Below are 19,263 nucleotides of genomic sequence, written 5' to 3'. Positions count from 1 at the left end.
AAACGGTCATAAAGACTTAATGCTCCAGGTACTCTTTATTGGCGTTGAATTAAAAATGTAAAAAAAAAAAAAAAATAACAAAAATGTCCGGTCTGAATCTGCACTTTTGCTTTTTTTAAACTTTGCTGCCCGCTGGAAGCGTTCTCCGAAACCTATTTTACAACTAAATTCATGTCTTTCAAGGCCACCGAGCTGTTTCCCAGGGTGGAAAGACTGTTAAAGTCGACATTCAGCTGACCTTGGTCTACCACACACAAACACAAGTTGAAGTATCGAAAGAGGTAACTGAGTGTCCCACAGTTCTTCGCTGTTGAAAACCATCAGTGAGAAGGAAAAGTGGGAAAGAGATATATTTTTTAAATTTTGTAGCAAAGTCGTGTCAGGAATCAATTATTTAATACTGATATTGGCGTCATCCGGACGTGTAGCAGAAACCGTTTGTCTGGAACGTGGCCAGTTGTTATTCTGAAGGATTATATCCTTTAAGAACTTGCTCTCGTGACAGCTGACATATAACTTCATCCACAATATTTGGATAGACGTTGACATACATACTTGCCACTAAAACGGTTCCGAGAATTGCTACATGTTAATGGCTCGATAGTTACATATCACGTACGCATTAGTAAAAGAACTCGTCTGTGATTAGTAGTCGATGGAGTTTCCAGCTATGTCACATTTGTCGATTGTATCGCGTGCCGATTTAGAAGCGACCTCTTTCGCGATACTTTTAATAACACGCGCAAAATTAGCGCAGCAATTTATGGTAATAAATCTTTATCGAAAGTGTATATTTAAAGTCTCTAAATAACACTGCCTAGAAGCATTTTTCTGCATCGAGCTAAGGCGCGAAGATTTTTCTTTTTTTAAATTTCACTTTATTGATAAAAAGGCAACGTTATTTTATTTCCAAAGTGAACGTTGTTTTATTGATAAAACAAAAACGCTCGTAGAACGCTGTACAAAAAGTAAAGCACTTTTCTAATAATGGAACCCTTGGAATATAAAAATATGTTGCTAGCTGAGGGAAAAAATACTTTTCTAAGATAGAAAACACTTTCTGATTTTCCTTTTCTTCTTTGTACTGTATATAACGTAACAGTCAACAGCTTAAAATATGACACTGTTGAAAGATTCCAGTCTTCTAATAGTGGCAGGAAGAGCCAACCAATTCTACAAAATGTGGCATTTTTTTGGAGAATACATTTGCATGTTTAAATAAAGGTGTGCCTTCCATTTTTCACCAATGAACAACTTAAAAGTTAATGGCTAGAAATAAGGTATCAAAAGGTTGCATGGCCTTCAGAAGTTGACGATTGCCTTAGTCTGTCATCCAAATCCTTTTAAGATAATGAATGACAAATGTATTAGAACAGCGCTTGGTACATGATTGATAAATTCAATGGAATTCTCTGCCTCACAAATGCACACGGTTGTTTTCCTTGGAAGAAATCGCAATCGCCATCTAGCGTATTTATCTATCTTACAGAGCAGCAAAGGAGAATTAAAACGGACTGACATTATATTTATAGAAGCGCATCAATTTGCATGATGTGTTGAAACTCTCAGCCAATTACAAAAAAACATAAGAGGAAAACTTCTCTGGGAAACTTTGTTTATTGAGTCATAAATAAAACATGGTTATCTTGTTAGTAAACTGATAATAACTTTTGTCTTCCTGGATGGAGATATATATTTAAAATACATTATTCCTTAAAAAATTAACTTTAAACTGTAATAAAATTTAAATGTAGTATAAAATCTTATCTTAAAATAATCATGCTAGAGTTACTAAATTTCTATTCCTAGGATTCTCTGAATAACTTGTCGAAACAACTCAACTGTTAATAAAATGGCTTAAACATTTAACCAAGGAACATAATTTCATATGCAGATGATTTAAAAATCTTTATTACTTCCAAACCCAGTAATAACACACAAAGAAATTAATCGAGACGCCAATGAATTAGTGGCAACCTTGGACCAGTATCTCCAGACCCTTCATCTAACTGTAAACATAAAGAAAGTTTCCAAAGAATTATTAACGAGATGATTCTAATATTGTTGTTTATAGCATGTATAAATATTGGTCTATAGGTAGTGAAGATCTTGCCTGTATTTTTGGCAATAAATGATTATTTATTTATCATCGGATTATATGTTTAATAGGAATATTTAATATATAAAACTCGCAGTCTATTTTAAGTTAGGTTGTATTAAAAAAGGTAATACTTGCCTCAATTTCGTCCTGCAACTTAAGTACAATGTGTTTGCCATTTGTTGCATTCGCTATAATTTTAGGATCCTCTTCTTCCTCGATAGTTAGAATGCTATCCTCTGGTTCTTCTGTAATTTGGGGGAACATCTTTACAGCATATTACTCACCGCATTGGGGTTACCTGCATACAAATATTATTTGAAATCAAAATAGTTAAATTTAATAGAAAAAGAAGGATGTAAATACACAGATAAAATGGCTCAACGTATTCAAGATGTCTTTGGATATAAATAAATGTTTTTCGTTTCCTTAACCAAGAGAATTCATAAAATAGAACCCGAAAAACGGATTCCGGTAAATATAAAATAGTATTATATAAACAGGTAGAAGAACGCTAACTCCAGGGAATGCGATCAACCCTTCGTTTCCAATCACACTGGAAGAACACAGAATTACTTTCCATGTGGTGGGAGGACTTAGAAGATATGTATTTTTATACTGACATCTCTGGTTGCAAAAGTAATTTCCGGGTACCTGAAAAGATACAAAGCTAGATGTGGGTGCATATCTGAAGTCTGATTACATTGCATTGATCTACAGGATTTCTTTCATTACATGAAAATATGGCTTGCCTGAATTACTATTCATTGAGATACTTTCCGACAACTTGTGGAATAAACTGCTCTGTGGTATAAATTATATCCTCAGACCTCGCGCGAATCTTTGGGTTGAGTGTGGCATGATTTTTAACATGAATCAATAGTATATTGTTAAAATTATACAGGGAAACTTAAGATATCAAGTGATCAAAAAACATTCACGCAGATTTTTAGGATAAAACATACCAAAAATAATTAAAAAAACACTACGAGTCCCTTATGATCGTTTGCCCACAGGCTGAAGCTGGTAATGGACGATACCAGCTGAATTCACCAGAAACAGCAAAATCTTCTGTGGGTGATGTGGGAGCTTCGATGTATGCGGTACGGTTTCACAGGATTATTATTATTATCATCAGCTTATTTACCAAGGTTCATCCCCTGTATAGCCAGTGGGCTAGGAGGGTGATAACGAACGATAAACGTTGGCGTTGCTAACATAACCCATTAAACATAACCCAACTAGACATCAGCAATTTATGTATTGCTGATGTCTAGTTGGGTTATGTTAGCATTCTATATTATTATTAGTGGTGGCAAATGATGCTAGAATCTAAGATTATGATGAATCAGGAAAAAAATTCCATATCACTTGTCCATTCCGTCAAATAATTTGTCTACTTCTTCCTTGAATTTATTCAAACTATCCATTTCCACAACAGATGGAAGTCTGTTGTGGAAATGGACAATCAACCACCGGCCAGCTGAAGGAAAACTTCCGCACATCTGTGTGGCAGTCATCCTACAATTTGAGTTTATGCCCCCCTCATGTGTGCGATTTGAGCGAGAGTAAGAATGCCGTCAGCAGTGAGCTTGCTCAATCCATTCAAAGCCTTAAACACCTCAACAAGATCGCCCCGCAGGTGCCTAGACGCTGCAATTTGAAGCCTTTCTTGGTAAGACAACCCTTTCGTTCATTTCGCTAATCTCGTTTCCTCCCCTCTACTCTACACCTGTTCCAGCAGTTCTATATCCTTCCTAAAATGAGGCCTCCAGACCTGTATGCAGTACTTCAAATGTGGCCCGACCATTGCCTTATACCAGGGGTCGGCAACCTGCGGCTTTTTGAACATGTAACTGCGGCTCTAACTTTTAGCCCACATGTACGACAAGCGAAGTATTATTGCGAGCAAATATTTCAGAACATGAACTATATTAAAAATAAATCAAGAAACCGTCTGAACAAATCGAGTCTCTCAGCATGTTTAAAGATGAAAATTACGGCATACTCGCCTGATGTTGAGAGACTCGCTCAAGAAGTTCAGCAGCAAAAGTCACATTGATTCGTACCTAATTCGATGCTTGTTACGTCTTTTCAGTATTAATAAATAATATTTCAAAAAATATTTTTTTTTAATAAAACACCTTCCCACTGTATTCCATTTCTTAAAAATTCCTCTCCTTCTCCATAGTTGAGGTGCGGCTCTTCGGATTTTTTTTTTTTTTTAATTAGATCAAAAATGCTCTACACTCATAAAAGGTTGCCGACCCCTGCCTTATACAAAGGGATTAAACAGCTCTTATTCTGCTAGCAAATATACTGTACATCGCTGACAAAACCCCATGAGCTGTCCAGGCAGCTTATCTGCACTGCTCAGAAACATCATATCTGATAGCATAATTATCCACAGGTCGTTTTTATTTTCCACTAATTTGAGTGTAGGACCACACGGTTTTGTACGTTAATCTGGAATTACTGATACTCGTATCAGTGCCTTGCATTTCTCACTGTTAAACTTCAACAGACATTTCTCAACCCATCTGCCTAATTTTTCTAGATCTTGTTGCAGTAGCTTTGATTCATGTCATTAACCATTCTGCCGACATTTGTATCATCTGCGAACTTAGACATTAAACCTGGAATACTTTATCAATATCATTAATAAATACAGAAAACAACAATGGGCTCAGCATCGAACACTGCGGGACTCCACTAATAATATTAGTCCACGAAGAGCAGTGCTCACTAATAACCACTGTCTTCTCCCACTCAACCATCCCTTTATCCATAGCAGTAACTTGCCCTTAACGTCACATTATCAATTTATACAGCAGTCTTTTAAGTGAAACAGTATCAAAATGTTTTCTGAAATCCCAGTAGATGATATCAAAATGATTTTTGCATCCAGTTCCTTTGTTATTGCACGTCAGATAGTCCAATCAGATTGATCAGAAAAGATAATCCTTTAACAAATCGATGCTGTGTCTGTAGTATAATTGCATTCTCTAGATGGTCTTACATTACCTCTTTAACCGATGACCATTATTCTCCCTGGAAGAGAAGTTAAGCTAACAGGTGTGTAACTGATATCACCTTTGATCCCTCTTTGTGAATTGGGGATACATTCGCACATCTCCACTCCACAGGGACCACCTCTTAATCCGAAGATGCTCTCACAATTATGGATAAGGGTTTGTTTATTTCCATTGCTGCCTCCTTTAATATAATTGGATAGATCTCATCCATTCCAGACGCCTTTTTATGTTTAGCTTTAACAGTTTCTCTTCCACTTTCCTCTCAGTTATCAAAAATCACTTAGCTCTGTTAGAGCTTGATAAACTTCTATCATCCACTTCCCTAAAGAATTTCTCATGTGTGAATGTAGATGCAAAATACCTATTCAGTTTGATAGCAACCTGAGCAGGATCATCAACAGCTAAACCATTGACATAAAGTGGACTAATGTGATTCAACCCATTCCCTCTACTTAATATAGGTAAAGAGGTCTTTGCATTCTTTGCCAGAAATTTATTGTAATGTACCTTAACTTGCCTAACTTCCTTTGCGACTTGGTTACAGACTAGTTCATATCTGCCATAGACATCTCTATCACATGATAATTTATATGCATCCCATGCATTTTTCTTCTTTGCCACAAGTCTCATCATTTCATCTGACTTTCATTTAGGTCTAAACCTGAAACTATGAAAAGCCTAGTAGCTTCTACGATTACTTCCCTGAATGCTTTTCATTTAAGGGAAGAGCAAAAGCAAAGGTAAGGGAAGGGCAAAAGCCCTTCCCTTTCCCCTTGACAATAGTTATGTCTTTAAGTAAATCTCACATCAACACACTGTTATCACTGCCACCCAGAGGATTTTTTACCTGCGGTTTCGTAATGCACGAAGACTCGCTGCGAATAATCAGATCAGATCTTCCTCTTGTTGCCTCTCTAATATGCTGCTGCAGGAAAAGGTCAGCCGATAAATTCACAAAAGTCTTGCTAATGTATGAATGACTAACCCATAAGTTTCAGTCAATATCTGTAATAAAATCCCCCATTATAAGACATCTTGATTACTGGCGTACTCTATTTCTCTGTATAGTCGTTTTGTATACTCATCACAGTCATTAGGCCTATAAACACATTTTCCCAGTGCTTATGACACGCCAAACTGATTCAACATTACACTTGTCATCCATGTCAACTGAATGCACTGCCTTAGATTTAATGTGCTTCTTGACTAAGAGTATGACCCCCACCTCTTCTCCCATCTGATCTTCCTGTACATATTCAAATTCTGCAATTGTTATGTCTGAGTAAAACCATGTCCCCGATATTCCTACGTCTGCATTTGATGACTTAATAAGGACTTCAAATTCATTAAATTTATTTACTCTGCTCCTAGCATGTATACATGCAACTATATATGCACCCCTTCTTACTCCTAGTTACCCTAACGCAGCCCATGTATTTGTTAGTTCCATGATGAACCCACAGCAGCGCTTGAAATTCCCGATACCCTGCTTTCTGGGCTGCTGCTGCGTAGAAACCTTGCAAGAATCACTTTTACCTCTGCCTGCGGCTCTAATTAATCTATTATTCGCTGATACTGCCTCAGCGAATAATTTTGCACCCATCCTATTTAAGCGTATCCCATCCCTGTAAAAGCAGTCTCTCCTGTTAACAAGCACAGGAAATGCTGTGAAAAATTCTACCCCTTGAGCCTTGCATAATCTCCCCAGGACCGAAATGATTGACAAGGCTCTCATCGTGTACTCCCTCTCTTATTGCTTATGGGCAGAATTGCAAACACTTTCAAATTTAATCCTAACTCGCGCGACTTTTTTCTCGATCATTGCCTTGTACTTGTTAAGTAAGTCTTCAGATCTCCTACTCTTAATATCATTAGTGTCAACGTGCACAACAGTATCACCTTTTGTGCCCTTAAAAGGTGATATTGCTCTACAACGCCATCTACTTTTGACTTGGTTGTATTTTTTTTAGATGTATTAGCAAGGATTATTGGTCTACCACTTCTAGAGACATCTTACTCTTTCAGTCTTTTAATTTTTTTTCTTTGTTTTTACCACGAGGGCAATGAATGCTTAGTGAACCGTGGACCAGAATTCTTCTTTATCTTTGCCTCTCTTCCATAGTCTTATTAAATTAACAATTATTAAAAATTAACATTATAACAAATTAGAATGTTAATTTTTGGTAATTTCAGAGCAATTATATAGCAGGCACAATGTCCATCCAATTTATCCCACAGATTTATTTATTTATTAGCGTCATAAAATTTGCATTTCACAGGTTGTTTCACGATTAATTAATTGATAAACTTAAATTCATCATGAGAAGTTATTTTATGCTCAACCTGTATATGGCTTCAGCCTTATGAGTATTCGGAATAACTGTAGATCTAATGGTTATTTCAAATTCATTTGTTTTGAGCTATTCACTTGGTTTATTGAAAGTTTACTTTAAAAATATATGATGGAACTGTATAATTATAGTTTTTTTGATCTTAACAAAATCTGTATGCAGACTTTTGAATAATCCCTCCTCCAAAAAAAAGTCCTTAAATCATTCAGGCGATGACAAATAATAATTGACGTAAAGATAAGCCCTGAGGCTCTCTCTTTCGAATTTAAACTTAAAAGAATTAGAACCTTTTACTACTACTACTACTGCCGAAATCTGTCTAAAGAAATTTTCAATTCAATACTAAACTGATATCGTAGTGAGAAGCCTTTAATAGATAGATAGATAGATTGCAACTGCACTATTTAGTCATATTCAAAACTGAATAGAAAATATTCCTAGTCAATGCCGATAATATTGATTTTGCATTTTCGGGGGGGGGGGGGAGAAGAAGTTTTAGAAAGAAGGGAAATTAATTCTGGAACTAATTAAATCGTCCCTGCATGAAAAGGCTGAATAATTTCTTGCACCGTTGACTGCTTTCACATATCATGTAATTCCGGTTTTATGTATCCATTTTATGTATCCATTTATTGCATCAGCAATGTTAACATCTGGAGAGGAATTATGTTAGTCATTTCATGTCGATTGTATGTACTGTACTTGATTATTAATATTTGTGTCATCAATTTATTAGTATTCCTATCAGATGTATTATATTCTAAACGTATGTTCTTCTATACTGTAAGTCCCTGTATCTGTTTTATTAGTTATCCCTGGGAAAGCTTGTCAGTGTATTTCTTTTCAGGTACATAGGAGGTACATCTCGACATGGCCACGCCAACCCTTCACTTTGTCCAGAATGCCTCTGGACAAACCTGCGACCACTGGCCTGTTTCTCTTTATGTTGACTCGCTGTATTGTATGGACTTCTGACCAAGAGCTAATAAACGTAATTAATAATAATTGAGCCCTAAACCACTGAACAAGTAATTTATCTTAATCCTACAAGTAATTTACGACATATCTTAACAACTAATTCATCTTAAACCGTCGATCAAGTAATTATAGCACAGAAACAGATTTACATTGAGTTCAAGGAAATTATTTCGTTAAAATTCAATAGCTTTATTTATCCGTACAACAGAAATTTCAAGAAGACAACACTAAAACAGGAAATTTCAAGAAGACAACATTAAAATCGCTAAATATGACGCAACTGTTTTGGAGTAGCCTGAGGAGCTAAAGATATTTCCAGGAAACAACGTCTCCATCAAAACAAAAACTGGCTGATAATATACGGCTATACGCTTCCGGTTTGATCTAGTCACGCGATGCTCGAATTCACTCAGATATATCCGCAAATTACCTGCGGCTTTAAATTGAAATAATAAAATTAAGTGAGACGCAACGAATCACCATCTTTCAAAGTTCTACTATTATATACATATATTTTCTTTCTATTTGCAAGTGTCCTCAGACGAACAATTACTGTTTTTATGAAGCTGTTGTTGTTGTAGTAGGGTTTTAGGATCATCAGCGACTAAGGCCATATTGCTCCGTGTATGTTGTTTGTAAATTGCGTGTGTTCTCAGTTCAATTTTCTGTTTGCTGGACGAAAAACCGCGTTTCCGGGTGGAAAAAACCATGGTGAAACTCAGCCACATTGTGAAAAATGCCCATAAAAGTTCCTCACGTCATCGACCGGACTGTAACTTAGGTCTTTTCCTCCCCACACCCAGCGGAAAAGACCTAAGTCGATCCTACCAACTGTGCTACCCACGAGGGCATTATGAAGTTTAATTTTAATAAACAGTGAGTTAACTAATATTAGGCGATAGTGTAATAACCATAACACGTGTATAAATTATAAAATTATCGTACAAACATGAATTAACTTGATTTGCAATAAAATAATATAAATCTTTGTTGGTATTTGAAAGGTAGCAATAAACTTGGAAAATAACAACAAATATTTCAAAAATATTTGAAATCGTTGTTGGTATATATTTTTTTGAAAAAGGAAAAGAGAAACAAATCTGTGTGGTAGTACCATAATATAAACAGAATTATCGGTGCGTAAAATTTTAATGAATCAGTGGTAACGCTCCAATGGAGCGAAGAATAAACAGTCACGTGAAGGAAAAATTCGAATAATAAATAACAGTTATAACAGTGCATTATGTTTATAAATATACGCGATACTAGATTCGCATATATTTAAAATCTGATCATTTAATGTCTGAACTCCAACGTAGAGCACAGTTATTTAGTTAAATAACCAAATTTATCTTAATATAAACGTGATTTCGATTTTCATATCAAAATTAAGTTTTTGAAGCCACGCACACCATTTTCTTTTGCAACTGTGGCGCCATCTTCTGCCCAGAAGTGTAACTGACAGCTGACAATCTTAATTTTTAATATTCTGTTATCAGATATTGATGGAAAGGAAAACAGAGTGATAACGTTTGCGGTTATTTTGATTAAATTGATTTGCTGATATTTTAAACTGCCTTAATTTTTTCTACAATCTCATCTGCCCTTTTTCTCACAACATGCAACATTGTTTCCGCTGTCTTGTTTGGAAATATTGTTTTTTTTTTCCGTTGCTATTACTGACATTTAATGATGCGAAAATAGTATGCTGACAAAAGAGGTCTCGAATCTTTTTTTTTTTTAGGCGCATCAGCGACTTAGGCCATAATGAGTCCTGTATAAACTGCATGTGTTCTTTTGTTGTTTTGCTAGACGAAAAAACCCAAGTTTCTGGGAGGAAAAACCACGCTACCCTCGACTGAGACCGACTAACTCTGCCACGTTGAAAAAGAGGCCAATAAAAATTCCTCGTGTCATTGACGCGATTCGAACTTTGACCTTTTCTACGCAGTGTCGGGGGTGGACGACGATTTTACCAACTGTGTTATCCTCGAGAGTTTCTTCATCTCTTAAGTACAGAACCACTTACAATGAATTGAACAGAGAAAGGCGCTAGAAATAAAACAGAACTAAATTACTTACTATGCGTCACTGAAGAAAATAGCTTGACCACTATTGCTTGGAACTAGGCGCCGTACAGAATAGTATCGAAAGTTTTGCTGAAACTAAGTAAATTATGTCAAAATTACTTTTTGCACCCAGTACCTCTGTTATTGAGTCATAGTATCCAATCAGACTAGTCAGACATGATCGTCCATTAACAAATCCATGCTGTGACTGCAGTATAACTGCATTTCTATTAAGATGATCTTGAATTACTTCTTTAACCCCTAAATGCATTAATTCCTGGGCACAAAAGTCAAGCTTGCAAGTGTTTAATCACTCATTTCTGCCTGCCTTTGATCCTCCTTTTGAATAGGGGAATTAATATTACATCTGTAATCTACAGGGAACCCTGAACTCTCATAATGATGGCTAAAGATTTCCATACCTCTTTTGACACTTATTTTAATATAATTGGATAGATACTGTCCGTCCCATTAGCTCCAATAATCTCTTATTCATTTTCCTCTCAGTTATTACAAATAATTTATCCCCCCGTTAGAATTACTTCTGACATCACTCTTAAAAACATCTGCACGCATGATTGTATATGCAAAATATTTATTTAGTTTATTAATTAACAGTTACGTCATTCATATTTAGTGGGCTTACGTTGTTCATTACTTTCCTTATAGTGTTAAGATAAGCAAAGAATTATTTGCTCCTTTTCTTCGTTCTCATAGCTAAAGACTTCTAGAAATGTCTTGGCTTTCCTAACCCCCCTTTACTGTAGCTTTCTGTATCCTCTGATAATTTATACGCATTCTTCATGGCTACGAGTCTCATCGATTCATCTGCATCCATTAGATCTAATTCTTGAACAGTATCTCTTAGTTGGTATAAAAAGCTAAGTAGTTTCTATGATTACTTATTTGAATGACTTCCATTTAGAAGTTGCAGTTATTGATACACAAGTTGGTCCAACTGAAATGAATTTAAAAACTGTCATGTTAACTGTAATCATCGTTGCGAAAACAAAATCCCTTCCCCTTACGCTTGACAGCAGTTATATCTTTTAAGTATTTCCCACATTAATATACTGTGATCACTGTCACCTAGTGGCTCCTTTACTTGAAGTTTCTTAACGGCTTTTGAGTTCATTTCAATGGTAATCCTCGAAATCCTCATCACCTTGTTTTCCAGACTTCTGCATATCCCAATAGACGCAGTGTTAGTCATTTACACCTCTGTTCGAGGCTGCTGTGAATCTATTGATCTGTATATACCTCCCCCCCCCAACAAGAGAGAGAGAGAGAGATCAATTTTCCGTCCCACCTAACACTGTCTCGATATCACCAGCAAATATCTCTGCATTCCTTCTATTTAAGTATATCCCTTTCGTATAAAAACTGTTTCTCAAGCACAGACCACACTGAGAAAATTCTACCCAATGAGCCTTGCAACAGTTTCTCCAGGGCCGAATCGACACTGAAAAGGCTTTCATCATGTATTCCTCCAATCGTGTCTGAGCAATATTTCAGACGATTTTAAATTTAATCCTGATTTTCTAAACATCGCCTTAAATAAAACCCCAGGTTGCCTATTCTTAATATTAGTATCAACGTGTATAACATCACCTTTTATGCCTTCTTGAAAAGCCGTTTGAGTTCTTTTCTAAATGGTTCCTAATGGAAATTAAGATCATTTTAACAATGGATACATCTACGCATGTGCAGACCTATTGATCACAGGCATTTGTAAACAGAAAGTGTGGACAGCATTTATGAAGGAACGAGAATGAATTTCTTTGGGAATAGTACAGACATAAAACAGAGAAGTAATAATTAAGTTAGTTAAATAATTAGTTAATATTTGGGTTAGGTAGGAATTATAATTAATTTTAATCACCATATTCCTCTGTTTACAAGGTGAGAAAAACGAAATTTAAATATATTTAAAGTGAACACACACGTACAGGAACATTATCAAATTCTGAATGAATGCTTTTATGTCATAGTAACTAAGTCCACGAAGATGTAATAAACTGTTCATTATCACTACTAAAACACTTATTTTTATAAGTTTTCCGAGGGTTACAGTTGGTTGCTCACGTGCATTGTATAAATCAGAGTTCGCATCGTGCTGAAAGTGCTTTATCGCTCATAACGTTCCCGTTATAAAAACAAATTACGGAAGTTTATTATTTGAAATAGTGAAACCGCGAGCTGGTATCAAATGATCTTTGCGATTACAACCTGATTTTAGCTCGTCTTCCAAAGGATGGGTAGTTCCTTGTAGCCTTGGAACTAGTAATGCCTGTTGTAATGTAATCTGCTTTATTAAGCATTAACGACCTGACGGGGGTGTCTTCATTGCACCATCAAAAACGGGTCCCCGGTAGTAAAACCTTCAGCAGCCCATAAACATGTCCGAAGCTTATTAAACTACCACTTGCACGTGGTTATAAAGGACACACAAATAGCTACGTGTCTAAATTAGGTGGAGAAAGATTAGAAGGATTTTTCCGCCCCCTTAAGTTTGTTGCTTGTCCTTCTGTGGTACAGCTGACTGGGCTTGTGCCACGTGGTTTCCTAGACTGCTCTCCAGTGGATCAGATATCCTGACCTTATGTTTTAGGATAATTACAGCGACCTCTAAGATTTCGACATTGAACATTTTATGACATAAGCGTTAAGTAAAGTGGCGTTCTCAGTTCTAATACCACCTCACCGATTAGGCAATTGCATGTTCCGTTTTCCTTGAAAGAAATAACATCGCTAATGCTACAATGCGATTAATTTCCACCATACGGATGAGCATTATCTCCTATAATCAATGAAGCCTTGACATTCCCCCCCTCACCTTTAAGTTCTAAGATCCGATGTACTTTTGGAAGCAAGCAATATTGTCTGGCACGAGTTCAAGGAATTCATTAGAAATCAATAGAGAAGGAGGAAGCTCGATTTTTCGCTCAGTTGGTTGCTATCCTTAAACGACTTTTGTATTTCTACCCATCAGTAGAAGTGCTGGTATGTTGAATAAACCCATAGTGCAGTAGTCAACACCTGATTTATGTAGTATGTGTATCTTGGCGCATATATTTTTAAATTCCCTATATTGAAGTCAGGAAGGGGAGATTGTATAATGTAGATAATTGATTGTATGATAGATCGACCTCCTGGCTGAACGGCCGTGTGCGGGGCACAGACCAAATTTATTGGTTCAATAAACTGATTTTAATAAAAATAATAATAAACAAACCATCCCAATCATCGTTTCAATACCCAAAGAGCCTCCATAAGAACCGAGCAACAATAGGTTTTCCAGAGAACACTTATATGGAACTCCAGAAAGCCACGATCCTGATCACCTGTAGGATAGTAAGAGAGTTTCTTGACAAACAGTACCAGTAACCGGACACAACCAACCACCCCATGCACTTGGTACTAGTACCCGTCGCGAGGCGGAAAAAATCCCATAAAGGAGAAAGTTTTTTTTTTTTTTTTTTATAAAATATAATAGTAATAATTGTTCAAGGTTTAGAGCTAAATGGATGTCAGATGATCTGAGACTAGTGGCAAAGGAGAAAAATGTGTAGGAATAGGATGATTATAGACTATCAAGGGACACAGGTATGTATGAGCTAGTCTGTAATCAAATCATTAAGCGGGGAGGTTTAGACAAGACAACTCATTATGAGGTCTTTGGCTAAGAATTAAGAAGAATAGCAAAAACATTTTTGATTATGGTAACACTTAAAGGAAACGGATGAACCACATTGGCCTCTTGATATGAACGGCATAAAAATCGATGATCCTGTTCAGGTTGCTGACAAACTAATGAATATTTTGCATCTACATTCACGCGTGAAGAAGTTTTTAGAGATGGGAACAGCAGATGTCTGTCTAATGCTGATTGACAGTTTGGGGATGATTTTATGATAGCTGAAAGGAATTTGGAAGAGGAATTGTTGCACCCAAAAGTGAACAGAGCATTTCGGGCTGATATTTTATTAAAAGAAGCAGAGAAAGAAGTAATAAAACATTTAGTTGCAGTACTGGAAGCATTCCTGAATTCAGGAGAAATCTTTGCAGACTGGTGTTGTGCAAATATCTCTCCGTTCACAAAAGGAGGGGGGAATCAATGAGTAAACACTACTCTGAATGGAATAACACGTGGGATACCACCAAGTTCAATAACTGGATCCGTTAATGTTTCCGATATTCATTAACGTGTAGCAAATTTGACGCCAGCGTCTCTTGACGGTACAAAGTTGAAAGGCGGTTAACGACAGTAACCAAATATTATGATCTTACATAATATTATGATCTTACATCCTTGATAAGACCATAAGAAAAACAAGCAACAAAATGACTCTTTTTTTGTATTTTAGTTGCGGTTTTAATTTGATCTCCTTTTTGGCCAACGCTGAATTTCAATCATTACAATACATATTTTAAAATATTTGGTAAAATATTAAATATATATATCAGATTACTTCGTCTCCTTTTTTGTTATTTATTCTTAGTGATTTATAATTTCCGTCTACAGCCAGATCACAATAATAGGTAGCAGACACTGAGACAATGAAAGATAAAAATACTGATAAAATATTAGGTACCGTCCATTTGAATTGCAGCCATGCATGGATGGCTTGGTTACAACGAGGCAGGTGATATGCAAGTAGATACTATACCTTCTTCCTACAAATTGTAGGCAGGTGAAAAATTGTTATTGTTTTAGAGCAGGAAAAAGATCGACATCTTGGAATTCGATAAGGGCCTTGAGAACTTCGCTATACAGCAAACACGACTCTTTCTGAGTGTTTTATGTAACGTTCTTCCATCTAGTTATAAATTCCTAGGTTATGTGTTTACAAACTACAATCTTAGGCGCCTTCATATTTCTGAAAATTACAACCTACAGAAATTCAAACCTAGTTTCTTTCGGTTTCCGAATCTTGACCCAGTCCATGGTGCAAAAATATTGTTGTAGGATTCAGTAACTTTCAATAATTGAGTGATTAATTCAGCATTACAACAGTCAGAAAGACAAATAGACTAATTAATTATACAGAAAAAGTTAAATTTAATATGTTATTTAAAATTGATAAACATAATTACAATACGGAACACTTTTGCCCATATGTAGATCCTTCAAGAGCAGTGCACCGTTACAACGTGGTAGTAAGAGAGAAAGGAGGAAGACAGGGTGCAGTACTATTCTCTTTTGGGATGCCCAGTTAGTGGATCTGAATCTCATTGTGAGTCTGTGATGCTATGGTACCGTCTACTTGTTGTGAATACATGTGATATAAATTGCGTCAAAGGTCGAAAAAAATTATCGATATAACTAACTATTATTCACCAATCCAGCTCCTTTAGTCCAATTTCTTCGGACGACTATTACTCTCCTGAGGAAGAAATCTTCATTTACTATCCCCACGGACTGGAAGAAAGTTCTTACATAATTTTATGTAGCCGCGTAATTCATATATTGGCTGTTAGAAATATTGAACATAATGATGGCATGAAACAACTGCTAGTGGAACATCCTTACGAACTGAATAAACAGTATTGCTCTGTGAGGACACGTTGTTTTTGGGAAAATGCTCCCCTAATACACCTGAGGGCGTATCCGCTATATCCACGTACAGTGTAACCAATTTAATAAAATCTACCTAACAGGATGCAGCCCCTATATCTTCATGATAATACGTTTACCCGACAAATGTTCAAAATGGCCTAAATCGAGCAGCAGGCCGCAGCATGTCAAGCCATTCTCACTTCTAACTTGCATATGCTGCAACATCCCAGAGTGTGCAATAGCGATGTGCCATGTTTAATAAACAAACTTATATGGCATCAGTCAAAAATTGATCATTGGAAAAAAAAAAAATATATATATATATATATATATATATAATAAATAAAACTAAATAAACAAAACAATCCCACCTCATCTTTCCGTCCCCTCTAATAATCTGTTTAATTTTATCCATTAAACGTATTCAAACTACCCACTTTCACAACTCCAGACAGAAGTTTGTTCCAACTATCACTTACTCTCTGGGTTAAAACAAATCTTTCACACACCTATCCTGCAGCCATCATTTTCAATTTAAAATTTATGTCCCATCATGTGTGTTTGTTGTCCGAGAAAGATTATGGATGCCATCAGCACTTATTTTACTCAATCCATCAAACACTTCAATCAGGTCTCTTAGCAGGTTTCCAGATCCATCAACTGATGTTTTTTCGTGGTAAGAGTACCCCTTTGTGTCCTTAGCTAACTTTAATGATTTTTTCTACCAAATCCTGCATACTGTTAACTGGCATACATCTCAGTAATTCCTTTAAATGCTCCCAAAAGAAAGTGTCGAAAAATTGCTTTTCTTGGGAGATGATAGTATTATTTTTAATTCCAGAGAGTTAATATTTTCATCCGCAAACAAGGAAATCCAACTATAGAATACATGCCCATTCTTAGCTATAGAAACCCCAGAAAACCCCAAGATAGAAAACTTCTCCATCTGTAGTAGTGCTGTTTATCTGAAAGTCAGGTGCAATACCGAGGAAGCTCGTGGTGACTTGAGATCGACTACATGAGGTCGACGAATTTTTTTACCAACTTAGCTCTCTTTTACTGCATGCACAACTGAGGCCTTTGCCAACCTTTATATAGCAACGTGTTACAGTTCGCGTACGCCTGAATCTTTTGTTCTGAATTTATTTTAATTTACATTTGTAATAATAACAAGCCATTAATAATAATAAGTCCAGATACCTTCTCATTCTGCTTGAACTGAAAGCGTTGATGTTTATTCAAAAATACTTGTTATTGTTAACAAGTATTTTACCATTTCTGCAGATCATCACTTTGGTTTGTAGCTTTTCATCAACCATAAGATTTCTGGCCGTTGATAATATTCAAGAAAGACAGATAATAGAGAGAGACACGTCTTGACACAGGTTACATACGTTTTTGGCAAAGTTCTTGTAAACACGATCATTCTCTAAAACATTAAGAAAGGTTTCTGCTATGGCTGTTTTGATTTTGCAAATGTATTACATATTAGATAAACTGTATCAGGGTGATATCTAAATGATCCATTTAGATATGTTGGCTGATAAGCAGATAAACCATCAATCCGAAATACGGTAACATATTAGACAAAAAATCTTCCGTCTACCATCAGTTAGTGGTGCCAGATTTCAGAAAAAATTAGTGCTTTCTTGGCCAAGCGAAGCCCAAGAAAGTATTCAATTTTGTGCGACGAGGATTCCGATAACGAACCTTGTCCTTGAACTTTTGGCAATGGAGGTTACATTTCCTTTCCTCTGGCTTTTTAGCCTTTTATAAAACGTAATAATACAGCTGGACTTGGAACATCTCTCCGGTTTCTTAGCATCTATTCGGTATGTAAATCTTGTATGAATATGGACTGAAACAAACGCACAAATGGTGCGGAAACACTCATTGCATAACTGTGGCTAATTGACATTCGTAGTGTGTTACGAATTAAAATGCCCCAGAAATGCACGGCGGCAGTTAAATGAAATTTAAGTAGATGTTTACCAGAGAGGTTGTCTGTCAAGGTCAGTAGACGTGCTTTGCTTTTCTTGCGGTTTGTCGCCTTAAGCCAACTAGAAAGCTGACATTGAGCTTCTCGGCATCGTTAATCCAAAAGAAAACTCGTTAAAATCGTGCAATGATGTAATAAGACATTGAAGTTACAGTTATCGGTGTCTGGCTAAGCATAAGAAGTAATAGACAGCATGCTTCGAGCAATCCATTGATTGAAATAGAGACGATGAAAGCGCATATTTTACATTTCCTGTGTAATCAGTGCCGTTAGTTGGCTTGATCTGGATGTTAAAAATTTTGGGAAAACGTTAATTTTATTACAGTTATATCTTTAAAAAAAAAACTGAGATTAGAAACAGAATAGTGGCCTCCATCGTTGATCCACGAAGGGCTCTATCTACTACAATGGTTCACTCTGAACAAGTTCCGTTTTTGACTGCAGTCTTCCTATCTTTCAATCAACCACTGACTCAACGGAAGAGCTCGCCAGTAATCCCGATTTTCTCCATTTTATACGAGGATAAAAACGGAAGTTTTTCGAACCGTAACGCTCGTTAATAAAATTACTACTACCATCCAGTTGTTTCATGAAACCGTCGAATAAAGTAACCAGAATGGTCGGGCAAGACACTTCTCTTTGACGAATCCATGCTGTGATATATTAAAGACATTATTATTTTTTTTTTTTATCAAGTTAGTCCCGATCCTATCTTAAACCACGCGCTTCATGCACGAGCTTATCTGCGACTACGCTAAACTTTTTTTTTTCTTTTCCTCAGTTAATCCGTTTGCCATCTTTATTTTGTGGAACTTCTTCAGTGAAACCAATCAGCTCGTGGCTTCCAGGATGTATCCTTTGTATACTTCCAATAATGAACACGAATGCAATGAGCATTTTATGCAATTATTATCACTATTGATTCATGCACTTTCAAATTTTGGATGCATTTAGGGTCCTTGGTGAGGGCGAGGTCGAGAATATAAGAGACCATTGCACTTTCTATAACATTCAGTAATATATGGATCCAGATGGTTCAAGAAACTGTGGTGTATTTCCGGTTCACGATTTCCAGTCTATAGGAGGTAGATTAAATGAGCAGTCATACTTGGTTGCCCATTCTAATTGCTTAAGATTTTTTTTCCATTCTCCAGTAACATACTTCCACTCTCA

At 36.2% G+C, this 19,263-nt stretch overlaps 1 protein-coding gene across 1 annotated transcript in view; it reads right to left on the bottom strand.

Annotated features, from left to right (window-relative positions):
- The window catches only part of LOC150079383 (5'-AMP-activated protein kinase subunit gamma-1-like), a 383,429-nt gene that overhangs the window by 342,097 nt on the left and 22,069 nt on the right, over positions 1–19,263 (bottom strand). Inside the window, exon 2 of the mRNA XM_090383409.1 lies at positions 2,237–2,399. Coding sequence (XP_090239535.1) covers positions 2,237–2,365 — 129 coding nt within the window. The 5' untranslated portion in view covers positions 2,366–2,399. The remainder of the gene's footprint in view (positions 1–2,236; positions 2,400–19,263) is intronic.

Source organism: Mastigoproctus giganteus, chromosome 10, assembly GCF_048544385.1.
Source record: "Mastigoproctus giganteus isolate SK-2022 chromosome 10, ASM4854438v1, whole genome shotgun sequence".
NCBI classification, from domain to species: domain Eukaryota; kingdom Metazoa; phylum Arthropoda; class Arachnida; order Uropygi; family Thelyphonidae; genus Mastigoproctus; species Mastigoproctus giganteus.
The sequence above is the reverse complement of the archived record's forward strand: the minus strand, read 5'-3'. Positions and strand labels throughout refer to the sequence as shown.